The 12388-nt window shown below is 58.1% G+C and overlaps 1 protein-coding gene across 1 annotated transcript in view; it reads left to right on the forward strand.

Annotated features, from left to right (window-relative positions):
- The window catches only part of IGSF9B (immunoglobulin superfamily member 9B), a 42553-nt gene that overhangs the window by 18249 nt on the left and 11916 nt on the right, over positions 1 to 12388 (forward strand). Inside the window, 9 exon segments of the mRNA XM_039564769.1 lie at positions 1606 to 1756; positions 2281 to 2392; positions 5090 to 5265; positions 5814 to 6040; positions 6887 to 6971; positions 8244 to 8405; positions 9127 to 9172; positions 10489 to 11293; positions 11295 to 12121. Coding sequence (XP_039420703.1) covers positions 1606 to 1756; positions 2281 to 2392; positions 5090 to 5265; positions 5814 to 6040; positions 6887 to 6971; positions 8244 to 8405; positions 9127 to 9172; positions 10489 to 11293; positions 11295 to 12121 — 2591 coding nt within the window.

Here is a 12388-nt window from a genome sequence, read left to right on the forward strand (position 1 = left end):
GCAGCATCCGCAAAGCTGAAACACTGCCCCTGTCCCAGCCCCCTCCTCTGCCTCGCCAGCACTGCCCACAGGACACCCTCCTCCTTGCCTGGCTCCCAGGTGGTCACCAGCAGGACGTGGCAGTCGTGGCAATGGGATTCTCGCAGCACACACCTCCCATGGAGGGAGGGGATGTGTCACCACTGCACATCCAGGGGTCTCTTGGCTCTGGACCAGTCAGCACCTGCTCTACTGCCCCGTGACTTCAGAGACCCTGGGAAGAAGCTGTTTTTATGATCCTGAACTGGATATAAGGATTTCAAGATGTCCCTTTTCATAGAGCAGGGTGTGGTAGCACAGCCTGGGAGCAACGAGGGCTTTCCAGTCCTCCTTCCCCTTGTTTCCCACCTTTACTGCTCCCATAGGAAAGCCACTGTACAGGAGAGCTCCTGGGCTCTTTGTCCTGCTGTCAGGAACTTCCTTCCAAGCCTTCCATGCCCTTCTTAGGGCTCTTGAGAGTGAGCTGGGTCCCTGTGTCACCCAGTGGGACCATCCCCAATCCTTGTGGCTTGAACTGCTGGATCTCTGGTCCCTTTTAGCAGCACAAGGAGGACCATGATTTGCACACATTGCAAGTGACCTGCCTAAAGCTTGTTGGCTGTTTAGTCTTTTTCTCCATCTTATTTTTCTTTCCGTGTCCTCACCAGTCTCAGGTTTCTTTCCAATCCCGCTTGTGCCTTCTGGTGGTTCTCTTCACATTGTGGCTCTGGGCTTATCCCCTCCAACTCCAGTTGGGGCTGGCTTGGGCTGGGCTCAGTTTCCCAGTGGCAGAAGCCAACTCCCTCCCTCCCCACCAGCCCACCAGTGCTGACCAGTCTCTTGAAGGACTCCTGGGCTTGGCACTGGTAACCCCATGTGTCCGTGGGCTCCTCTGCTCCTCCTGCTTGGCATCGACCTGTGGGTCCTGGTGTCGATCAGCAGAGTCCCCCACATGAAGAACAGCTGAAGAGGACTCGGGACAGCGTGGGATTTGCATAACTTTGGCTGATGGGCATAGATGAGTTGTTACAAGATCCGTCTTTCCGCTCAGCTTGAGAGATTCCAGGCACCTCCATGTACGCCATCCTCCCACATCCCCATGGGGGTTGCTGCCCAGACCTGTGACGTGAAAGATCCTGCCTCTCGTCTGCTGCTGACTGAGGCTGAGGGGCAGTTTGGGCATCTCCTGGGGCAGCCCATGCCTTCCCCATCCCGGGAGGGGGTTTGCTGGGTTGGCCAGTGCCCCTCCCCGCAGCGGTTTCAGCTTTGGATGCCGGAGGTTGAGCCCTGGCGTGGGGCTCGGTGTCCGTGCGAGTGCCGTGGGGTTTCCCGCTTGTGTGTGAGTGCTGAGCAGCAGCCTCCTGACGCATGCCTCTCGCGTTGCCCCCCAGGTCCTCTCGGAAACGGGGGAACCGTCTGCCTTGCCACGACCGGAGAGACCAGATCCCCTGCCGGTGGCCGGCGGTGTCCCCTGGGCCGCGCAGGTAGCTTAGTGACCCCGTCGCCGCCTCGCCCTGCCCCACAACCCGCTGCTGAGTTGTGTTTTTTCTCTCTTTGCCTGGCTCCCCACCCCGCTCCTTGCCCAAGGTAGGGAAGCCCAGCAGGAGCAAGCACAACACGCTGCCCGGCGGGACCCTGCAGATCCGCTCCCTCGGCAAGGACGACCACGGCGAATGGGAGTGCGTCGCCACCAACATCGTCGCAAGCATTACTGCCAGCACCCACCTGACCGTCGTAGGTACGGGCGGGGGGGAAGGGGCCTGGGGAGAGCCCCCCAGGCAAGGCAGGAGATGGGGATGCTCCCCAGAAGGAGGACTGTGGTGACAGGACGAGGGGGAATGGCTTTAACCTGAGAGACAGTTTGGGATATTGGGAAGAAATTCTTCCCTGTGAGGGTGGTGAAGCCCTGGCACAGAAGCTGTGGCTGCCCCATCCCTGGAAGTGTTCAAAGTCATGTTGGACAGGGCTTGGAGCAGCCTGGGATAGTGGAAGGTGGCCATGGCTGGAGGGTTTGAGTAGATGTCCCTTGGAAGTTCCTTCCAAGCCAAAGCACTCTACGGTTCTAAGAGCAATGTCTCCTTCAAATGTTATTTCCTGGTGGAGTTGCCTTTCTCTGCGCTGTTATTCTGTCCTGCTGCCATTTCCAGCAGAAATTCCAGTGGCCTTGCCTTGGTGCAAGAGGAGTCCTCTTGGGCCATGGCTTGGGAGAAGACCCCTCCCAGCCCTGGTCCTGCTTCCCTCTAAGCTGTCCCCTCTCTGCAGGGACAAGCCCTCACGCCCCGACCAGCGTGCACGTCGTGGCCGCCATGACCTCAGCCAACGTCTCCTGGGAGCCCGGCTACGACGGTGGATATGAGCAGACTTTCTCAGTTTGGTACGGCCCTCTGTGAGTCATCCTGGCATGCTTTGCTCTCTGCTTCTTTTCCTTCCTAGCCGACCCGAGCTTCGAGCAGCCGGGGGGGGAGGAGGGTGGGGAGAGGGTGGCTCTGCGCCCGTGGGCCTTACAGGGCTGAGCTCCCTTGGGGGGTTCCTTTGAGAGATGGGTGGTGGTGATGGTGGGATCATGCAGTTCCCGTGTTTCCTCTCCCTTCTGTGCTGGCCACTGCCTCCGTCTGCCCCAGCAGGTTTTACTCTGCTTGTGGTACACGGGAGACGCTTTGCATTCACGTAGCTGTGCCTCTGGCATCTAATTTCAAGATAAACTGTTTACGAGGCTTAACAGCCAGGGAGAGGATGGAAAATGCAACCTTTAGAGAGTGTGTCCTGGAAGAGCTGTGACTAAGCAGAAATGTTCTCTCCTTGCTCTGTGGCTCCCTGGCGGTGGTTAAATCCCAGCTGAGATCATGACCAGCCCCTGGGAGATCCTGGCACTGGGGCTGAGCCCCTGGGGCTTTGCTCCCGCAGCTCCTGTGTTACCCAGCACCCAAAGCCGGTGGGTGCATCCCACCTTCCTGCAGCAGAGCCAGGCTCAGCCCTGTGCCTTTCCCCTGGGGCAGGGGAGGGAGAAATGTAGCTGCGGCAAGGCTGGGGTTTGCTTTGGGCTCTGCTATTGTCATTTCTTCTGAAGAATCATCCTTCGAAATGTGGAGGGGGTGATGCCTTCGCTTCCCAGGCTTGGGCTGGCATTCTTCAGCCTTTCCTCTTGCTCTCTCATTCTTTCCTTGCCTTAATTTGCCCTGATGGAGACTGCTGATAGAGAGGAGAGAGGGAGATGTTGCCTGTAATGATTTCTGCTCTGCTCCAGCCCGGGGCTGGGTTGTCTGTCTGGAGATGGAAAGAAGGAATGGATTGAGCGGAGGGGGGAAAATGAGGGAGCAAGCTGAGCGGTGCAGACCTTGCTTTGATGAAAATGTCCTTGGGAAGGAGTGGTTAAACCTCTGCTCTGGAGACGTGGCTGCATCAGCAGCTGCTGCTGCTCTCGCTCTGCAACCTGCTCTAGGATTCCTGCCTCCTCGTGGCTCTTCCAGACTCCGCAGGGAGAGAGCAGCCAGCAGGGAAGGGTGTTTGCGCCAAGCAAAGTGGGGACTTTGGACAGGGAGGCAGCGACCGTCTTGCCCTGACCCTCGGGGGTGATCCCTGGGGGATGTGCTGTTCCTTGGGACCGGGCTTCTGGGACACAGCTGGCTCATGTAGTGCCATCCGGAGTGCCATCCGTGCGTTTTCCTCCCTGCTGTGGCTGTGGGATGCTCAAGCAAAACATGGCTTCGTTTCCTCTGGATTCGTGCTCTCCTCCCGCATCTGCGGTTGTTGAGGCTGGAAATGCAAACCCCGCTCCCCAGGGATGGCCGGGGCCACCACAGCATTCCAGCTGCGCCACGTCCTCTCTCGGCAAGGGGGTTGTCCTGGTTCAGTGCTGCATTTAGCCTCTGCTTTCCCCACCCTCAGCCCCTCTCCCGTGCGTCCTTGCCCGCAGCAGCGCCAGGGAGGAGGGATGGGAGGGCAGTGGGATTAAACGCTGGAGGGAAACCTGCCCTGCTGCCTCCGTGGTGGTGGGGGATCCTGGGAGCTGGAGTCCCAGCCAGAGCTGCAGTGATGCAGAGGCTTTCTGAGGCACACGGCACATGCATGGCTCTCCACTGACCTGCTTGTTTCCATGGTTTGCTGCTGCTTCTCTGCCTCACCTTCTGCTCCCTGGACAGCAGCGTTATTTCTCTTTGCTCCATCTTTTCCTGCTGGGTGGATTCACCTGGCTGTGTGCCCGTGGCTGCAGATGTGCCCCCTTACCTGTGCAGGATAGGCCATCTGCACCAATCCTTCCCAAACCCTCTGTGGACACCGCCAAAACCTGCAGCTGAGGGCTCGGACTCCCTAAAGCATCTCTAACACGAGCACCAGTAGTTGCAGTATCGGAGCAGTGCACTGGTGCTGCTTTGGGATGTGGGATCCTGGTGGAATTAATGGCTTGTGGAGGTGGCTGCATGCTCCTGGGTGGCACTGGGATGGCTCTGGGAGCATTTTCCACCCTGGGTTTGTGGTTAGACCCCAGCAGAAAGGCTCTGTCCTGCACTCTCTGCCAGTGCCTCGCTGCGCTGCCAAACCCTGAGTGGTGCCCCAGGCTGTGCTGGCAGCCCCCGACTTGTGCAAATGTGGCAGAGATGGGGATTTAGTTAAATGTCTCTCGTGGGATGACATGTACAGGACTACAGCTGAGGGAGAACTTGGCTCTGGCTCAGGAGATGTCGAGGTATAAATGGGAACAGGGCCTGTCTCCTGCGTCAGCCGTTCCCTTTGCAGCACTCACCAAAATGCTCCAGCTCCCACTTTTGCCCATGGGAATCTGGTAGAGATCACGTCAGAGCGGGGCTGTTGGCACTGCTGTTGTCCCTGACCCAGCTCAGGGCAGAGGGGAGAGCTGGTGGCAGTGTCCCTGAGAGCTGGTGGGGCACGAGGGGATGGTGGCCTGTGCCAGCTCGTGGGTGGCGAGTGGCTGCCCCACGTCCATCCACATCACTGCTGCCAAATCAAACCATCGCTCGGGAAAGCTCCATTTTTGCATAAGAAGTTAATGCTGCTTCTTTGTTCTCCCTGTCAAAGACACCTTCCCTGAGGATGCTCCCTTTTCTCTCGGCAGGATGAAGAGAGCCCAGTTTGGACCCCATGACTGGCTGTCTCTCCCTGTGCCAGCTGGTTCCAGTTGGCTACTGGTGGATACCTTGGAACCAGAGACTGCTTACCAGTTCAGTGTCTTGGCTCAAAACAAGCTGGGCACCAGCTCCTTCAGTGAGGTGGTCACTGTGAACACTCTAGGTAGGTCCTCCTTGGGAACAAGGGAAGGGCTGGGAAGGGATTTGGGAGGTCTGTGGGGAGAAGGGGGCCTTTGCCTTCCTCCATGTGTCCTGTCTGCTGGAGATGATTGTTATCCAGCCATGCAGGAGATAGTTTGTGAAGGGTCCTGGATGAAGCTTGCAGACTGTGCTGGATGCAGGAGGCTCTGGAAGGCTTGTCCTGAGAGCCAGCATGCGAGAGCTGTACTGTGCCAGTCACCTTTCAGATCCTTCCTTAAGTTCAGCTGGGATCAGGAGGAATTAATAGAGCACGAGATACAGCTCAGAGCCCTTGGGAGGAAGCAGGAAGGCCTGGAGTCACGGCCTCATTAGTCCAGTGCCTTTTGAAAATCCACTTTTCTATTTCTGTGATAAGAGACCAGATTCCCGAGACGTGCCCTAAACTCCTGGAATGTGGGAACCACCTCTGTGGCCCTTCTGCTGCTGCTGTGGGCACGAGTGGGAGAGGATCTTCTGTGCTTTGCCTGCCCCATCTGAAAAGTGTCCCTGTCCCTTCCGCTCTGTCCCCAGCATTCCCTGTAACAACTCCAGAGCCTCTGGTGTTGGTTACCCCACCGAGGTGCCTAACAGCCAACCGGACACAGCAAGGCGTCCTCCTGTCGTGGCTCCCTCCTGCCAACCACAGCTTCCCCATCGACCGCTACATCATGGAATTCCGCGTGGCGGAGAAGTGGGAGATCCTGGATGATGGCATCCCGGGCTCCGAGAACGAGTTCTTTGCCAAGGACTTGTCCCAGGTGAGCAGGGGCTGCCCACACCGTACCCAGCTCAATGATCTTTTCCAGCCTTCATGGTTCTGTAACAATATTGACACCATCTGCTGCAGCTCCGGGGAAGTTTTGGGGTGGCTCAATCCCTGAGCTGGGATCCTCGAGGAGCTGGGCAAGTGTTGGAAAAGATAGAACATTTTAATAATTTTAGTTAATGGCTCTAAGTAATCATAATCAATATATGTATAAATTATAAATAGTGTGTTATTGTTCCATTACTCTTAGCCAGCATTTGGCAAAGTTGTCGTGAGCTACTTCTGTAGGAGCACAGCTTGAGAAATGACTGAGAAACTTAAAGTTTTGAGAAAGTCACTCTGATATGATTCAATGAGTAAAGCCTGGGAGAGAAAGATAAATTGTTGAGGTTGGAATGTAAGATTTATGGACCACAAGGACATTTTGCAGAAAGCAGAAGATAAAGAGACTAACAAAGTCTCAGTATACATTGGAAAGTCCCTACAGGAAGAAAAAGATACCAAAAATATGCACTAATTAGCATAAGAAGCGAGAAATCAATAACCAATAGAGGATAGAATACTAATTAATGAAAGAGATTTGTGTAATTTAGAGCCAATGAACAATAATTTTTGTTTGATGAGAACGTATAAAGAGATGAAAAAGTTTTGTATCTGTGTCTGGGTGGAGGCCAGAAGTTTATTGGCCCCACACCCCTGGCCAAGGATAAAAGCCTGACCTGCTAACATTAAAAAGGTGATGTTAGAGGGTCTTATTTATCCTGGGGATGTTGGAGGATCTGGCGAGACGAGGCTGGAGGCTGTGTGAGGGCCCTGACGGGTGTGTTTGGTGTTCCAGGACACCTGGTACGAGTTCCGTGTGCTGGCGGTCATGCAGGATCTCATCAGCGAACCCAGCAACGTCGCTGGCGTGTCCAGTACAGGTGAGGGCTGGCTCCTCTTCTCCCCCCGGCTGTGGGGCTGTGAGCTGGGCTGAGGGGGGGTGCAGGGCTCTGATGGATGTCCTGAACACGGCACTGCCTCCCGATGGGAGCAGGCGAGGACAAATCCCCGGAGCACGGCGCTGCCGGGTGCTGCAGAGCCCAGCACAGCCCGGCTCTGCGGTGAGCCCGGAGAGCAAAGCTCCGAGCGGGCACTGCGCAGCCTGGAAACGGGAATGAAAGGTGGAGAGAGGGAAACGTAGCGCTGCAGTGCAGAGTCCACAGGGAAAAGAGCTTTGCAAGCGGGAGACTGCAACGCGCTGCAGTTCGTGCGTGTTCCCTGCACATCCAGCTCGGAGGATGCTCCCCGAGCCGAGGGGCAGGCGGAGGAGGGTGGTGACGGTGCTGGGGAAGGCGAGGGCAGCAGGAAGGGATGGGGATGCGGCAAGCCCGGATTTTCTGGCTCTCGTGGAAAAGCCGGCTCCGCCGTGCTGCGATGCAGCGGTCTCTCTCTGCCCCCAAGTGGTGCCGGTGTGGTGAGGAGAGCTTGCTGCAGCCTCCCTGCTCGCTGCCCTTGCTCCTCACGCCCAGTTTTTCTGATGGGGTTTGGCAGGTGCCCGGCCCCAGGCAGCTGCTCTGCCGTGCTCCGTGCGGGAACGTGCTGATCCTGGACGTGGCACACGGCAGGAGCACCGAGCTGTGCAGGGTGCACATCTGCCCGTGCCCACGGCCGAGGTCTGCTGGGGGTTCACATGTGCTCCTGGTTAGTGAAGGGTGACAAAAGGGCCCCGTGTTCATTGGAAAGCTGAAATGAAGCACTGACAGAAGAGGTTGAAATACCTTGTGCTGCTGCAGCAGGTTGTTCAGCCAGGAGGTGACTGCAGGTTTGCTGAAGTTGTGTGTGTTTAGACATAAATATGTATTTGTTTGGTGTGGAGGCTTCTTCCCTGGGTGTCCATCAGCTAACACAGAAAGGTTCATCAGGTTGCTTTGGGCAACCTGGTCTAGTTGAAGATGTCCCTGCTTATTTCGGGGGGGTTGGACTAGATGGCCTTTAACAGCCCTTTCCAACCCAAACTATCTTATGATTCTGTGATCTGGTGTGAGATCACCAAACCCCTGGGCCCTGCAGCAGTGCTGATTGCTCTCCCTGGGTGGGCTGGCTTGGAAGCAGGCTCTTTGCAGAGATTATCCTTGCTGGAGACTATCCGCACTCTGGCAGCTCCCTGGGGAAGGCAGCAGGTGTAACACTGAGTTGTTGTGTTTTTCCCCCAGACGTTTTCCCTCAGCCTGACCTGACGGACGAGGGCCTAGCCCGCCCGGTGCTGGCTGGCATCGTTGCCACCATCTGCTTCCTGGCTGCTGCCATCCTCTTCAGCACACTCGCCGCCTGCTTCGTCAACAAGCAACGCAAACGCAAGCTCAAGCGCAAGAAAGGTGAGTCCATTCCCGGTGTGCTTCCTCCCTCCTTCCTGTCTCCTCCTCGCTTGTCCCCCCTGGTTGTGTTGTGGTCGTAACCTTCTTCCCTGTCTGTCTCTTCTTCGTCCGTGCGCGTCCTCAGGTGAAGCCCTGACTTCCTCCCTCGGCTGTGCCTGAAAGCGCCCGTGGTCGGGAGCGGGAGAGGCAGGGTGGGTGAAGAGGCGCCAGAGAAACTAGCCTGGGAATTCCGAGGGAGCTCTCCCACGTGGTGATAACTCCTAGAGCCGGGGTTTAGGGCTGGGCTGTCCTCTGGGACGCAGACGGGGGAGCACCGCTCACTTCCTCCAGGTCCCCCCAGAGCTGGGCTCTCCAGCTGCTCCCAGCCCGGAGCAGGCAGTGCTGGGCTAGAGAAGACCCCAAAGGAGACCCTGCTGCTCTGCTTCCTGAAAGCTGGGACTGCAGCCTCCGTGCAGGAACGGCTGGTAGGGAAAGGGGCGGCTGGGGAGCTGGAGAGGGCAGGGAAGCGGCTCCGTCTCCTCCAGCCTGCGGGGCTGCGGCAGCAGGACGGGCAGGACCCTGTGACGGGAGCTGTTTGTTGTCAGCAACCATTAAAGCGCTGGAGCAATGAAACCTTGGCCTCTTGTTGAGTGTCTTTTGTTGTCTTGATGTTGAGTCTTGTCTCTGTCGTGTTGCGCCTCCTCAGCGTTCTCTCTTCTTTCCCCTTTTTATTCTCTTCCAGACCCTCCTCTCTCGATAACCCACTGCAGGAAGAGTTTGGAGTCCCCGTAAGTATCTGTCCTAGCTGCGGCACCAGGCTGTGGGGTCTTCAAGGTGCCTCCTTCCTACATTGCAAAGCTCAGATGGAAATACCTCATCCCTATTTGGCTGCTCCTGATGAGTTGTTTTTGGGTGTTCCCTGAACTTTTGGGAGCACAGCAGTTCACAAGAGACAAATGGGCTTTGGAGCAGAAAGCAGCAGGGACAGATGCAGCAAACAGAGCTAAGAGATGACCCCACTGGATCTGTGCACATTTCCAAAGCTGGAGTTGGCTGGTGGAACTCAATTCCACACCAGTTGGAAGGGGCTCCTTAGGAGAAGGACTAGCCTGCTGCATACGGAGTCCTTCCTGCCAGCTCGCTGTAGTTTTTGAGTCATTCTCTGTTGGCTCTGTTTTTCTCCTGGGAAATTCATCTTTTCTCCTGAAGAGTGCCCTGCTGAAGCCTCTTTTCCACATGTGCCCAAAGGTGGTGGATCGTGGTGCTGCAGTAGCCACAGCTCCTTGCAGAGCCCATCAAAAGCATGTGTAGCTGTAAACCAGCAGGAGCATCTTCCCGGTGGGAGTGCAAGAGTCTGGGATGTGGACACCTCATGCTTTGGCTCCTGGACTGTTGCAAAATGTCCCGGTGCTGGTGGATCTGAATCTCACTTGTTTTCAGTTCATCCACTGCACTGAAATAACCTGTCTCTGTTGGATCTGCTGTCTTTGCCTCTCAATCCGGTTTGTCTGAGGCTTTCTGGATAGGGATGAGGGAACTGTTCTGGTGCTCGCTGCCTTTTGAGGTGCTCAGCCTAAAGTCTGAGTGTTGAGAATGGGAGAAAGAGTTGGTCTGAAATGATCTGTCAGCATCTCCAAGTGAGATGCTGAGTTCTGTGGGAGGAGACATTTGCCTGATGTCCCTCTTCTCAGGGCCTTTCCTGGGCATGGATACCTCAGGTGAACATAGGAAACCTCAGAAAGAGATGGAAGAGAGCTCTGGATGTGTCTTTTGTCCCTGTGGGGTTGTGGAGCTCATTGCAAGGTGTAGATGGAGCTTGTTGCGAGGTGCTGGGGTGTTGGTGGAGCTTATTGCAAGGTGTTGGTGTGAGCTTTCTGCCCCGAGTGTTCCGAGCTGCCCTCCCAAGGAGCAGGGATGTTGTGCACTGCTGCTGGCCAGACTCTGCCATCCTGGTTAGCCCCTGCCAGTTTCTCCCAGCGGTTCCACTTTTGAGAGCTGGTAGCACTTTGTTTTCTGGATCCAGAGTTGTTCTTCTGGGCGAGAAGGCCTCCTTTCTGCTCCGGGTGACGGTCCCCTCTCTCGGTTTTTCTCCCCTGTGGTCCAGGTTGTCTTCCGGCAAGGTGAGTCCTGAGAGCATCCGCACACTCCGTCCCCCCTCGGAGTCCTCTGACGACCAGGGCCCGCAGGCCAAGCGGATGCTGAGCCCCACCAAGGAGAAGGAGCTCTCCCTTTACAAGAAGACCAAACGAGCCATCAGCAGCAAGAAGTACAGCGTCTCCAAGGCGGAGGCCGAAGCCGAGGCCACCACCCCGATCGAGCTCATCAGCCGCGGGCCGGACGGACGCTTCGTCATGGACCCGGCGGAGATGGAGCCCTCCCTGAAGACACGGCGGATCGAGGGCTTCCCCTTCGTGGAGGAGACGGACATGTACCCCGAGTTCAGGCAGTCGGACGAGGAGAACGATGACCCCGTCGTCCCCACCTCTGTGACCGCCCTGAAAGCCCAGCTCACCCCTCTCTCCTCCAGCCAGGAGTCCTACCTTCAGCCACCAGCATACAGCCCCCGGTTCCACCGGGCGCTGGAGGGTCCCGGCGCCCTGCAGGCCACTGGCCAGGCCCGCCCACCGGCCCCCCGGGCTTTCCACCACCAGTTTTACGGTTACCTCAGCAGCAGCAGCCCCGGGGAGGTGGACCCACCGCCCTTCTACATGCCAGAAGTCAGCCCACTGAGCTCGGTCATGTCCTCCCCGCCGCTGCCCCCCGAGGGGCCCTTCGGACACCCCACCATCCCCGAGGAGAACGGGGAGAACGCCTCCAACAGCACGCTGCCCCTGGCCCAGACCCCCACGGGGGGCCGGTCCCCCGAGCCCTGGGGCAGGGCCGAGTTCCCCTTTGGCAGCCTGGAGCTGGCCCCCCGCGCCGTTCCCCCACCAGCTCCAGCCCTGCGAGGCAGCCGAGGGCTCCCAGCCCACGGGCTGCCTTCCTCGGGGGCCGCCCCCCTCCTCCCTCCAGGTGGTCCCCGCGTCCTACTCGGGCATCCTGCCCCTGGAGGCACCAAAGAGCTGGACCGGCAAGTCACCGGGCAGGGGTCAATCCTCCGTGCCCACTACCACCAAGTGGCAGGACAAACCTATGCAACCCATGGGATGTCAAGGGCAGCTAAGACATACCAGCCAAGGTATGGGCATACCCGTGTTGCCTTACCACGAACCGTCCGAGCCCGTCGGCCCCAGCGGCACAAGCACATTCAGCCTGGACACCAGGTGGTACGAGCCCCAACCCCGACCTCGGCCCAGCCCTCGGCAGGTCAGGAGGGCTGAGCCCAGTTTACATCAGGTGGTGCTACAACCTTCAAGGCTTTCTCCTCTGACCCAAAGTCCCCTGAGCTCCCGCAACAGCTCCCCGGAGCTGACCGCCCGCGCCCGGCCCCGCCCGGGGCTCATCCAGCAGGCGGAGGTGTCGGAGATCACGCTGCAGCCGCCCGCGGCCGTCAGCTTCTCCCGCAAATCCACGCCGTCCTCCACGGGATCTCCGGCGCCAAGCAGCCGCGGGGACAGCCCCAGCTTCCGACCGACCACCGCCTTCACCCCCGTGGGCACCGGCTTCTCCAACTCCCAGGGCTCCTCCCTGCCCGTGGACACCATGGATGTTTTCGGAGACATCCCTTCTCCGAGGAGGGCTGGCGAGGAGATTCTCCAACCGGAGCCGACATCCACCACCACGGTAGCCGCCACGGGGTAAGTGCGTGAGCCCCGTGATGACCCCCCCCGCCCCCTTCCTGGCTTCCCCCACCCTGCCTCACCCACTCCCTCTGATTCCCTCCCTGCCATCACCATCCCAACTGGTAGGGTCTTTCTGGGCACGCTGCAGCATCCCTTTTGGAGACGGCGTCCCGCGGGCTTTGCTAGGCAGAGGCTGGTGCCACGGGCATGGGTTGCATGGCCGCTGCCCGAGAGCGCTGGGTTTTAGGCAGGCGACCTTCCCGGTCCCTTGGGAATCTGGGA

The sequence above is a fragment of the Corvus cornix genome, chromosome 24 (assembly GCF_000738735.6).
Source record: "Corvus cornix cornix isolate S_Up_H32 chromosome 24, ASM73873v5, whole genome shotgun sequence".
Taxonomy (NCBI): domain Eukaryota; kingdom Metazoa; phylum Chordata; class Aves; order Passeriformes; family Corvidae; genus Corvus; species Corvus cornix.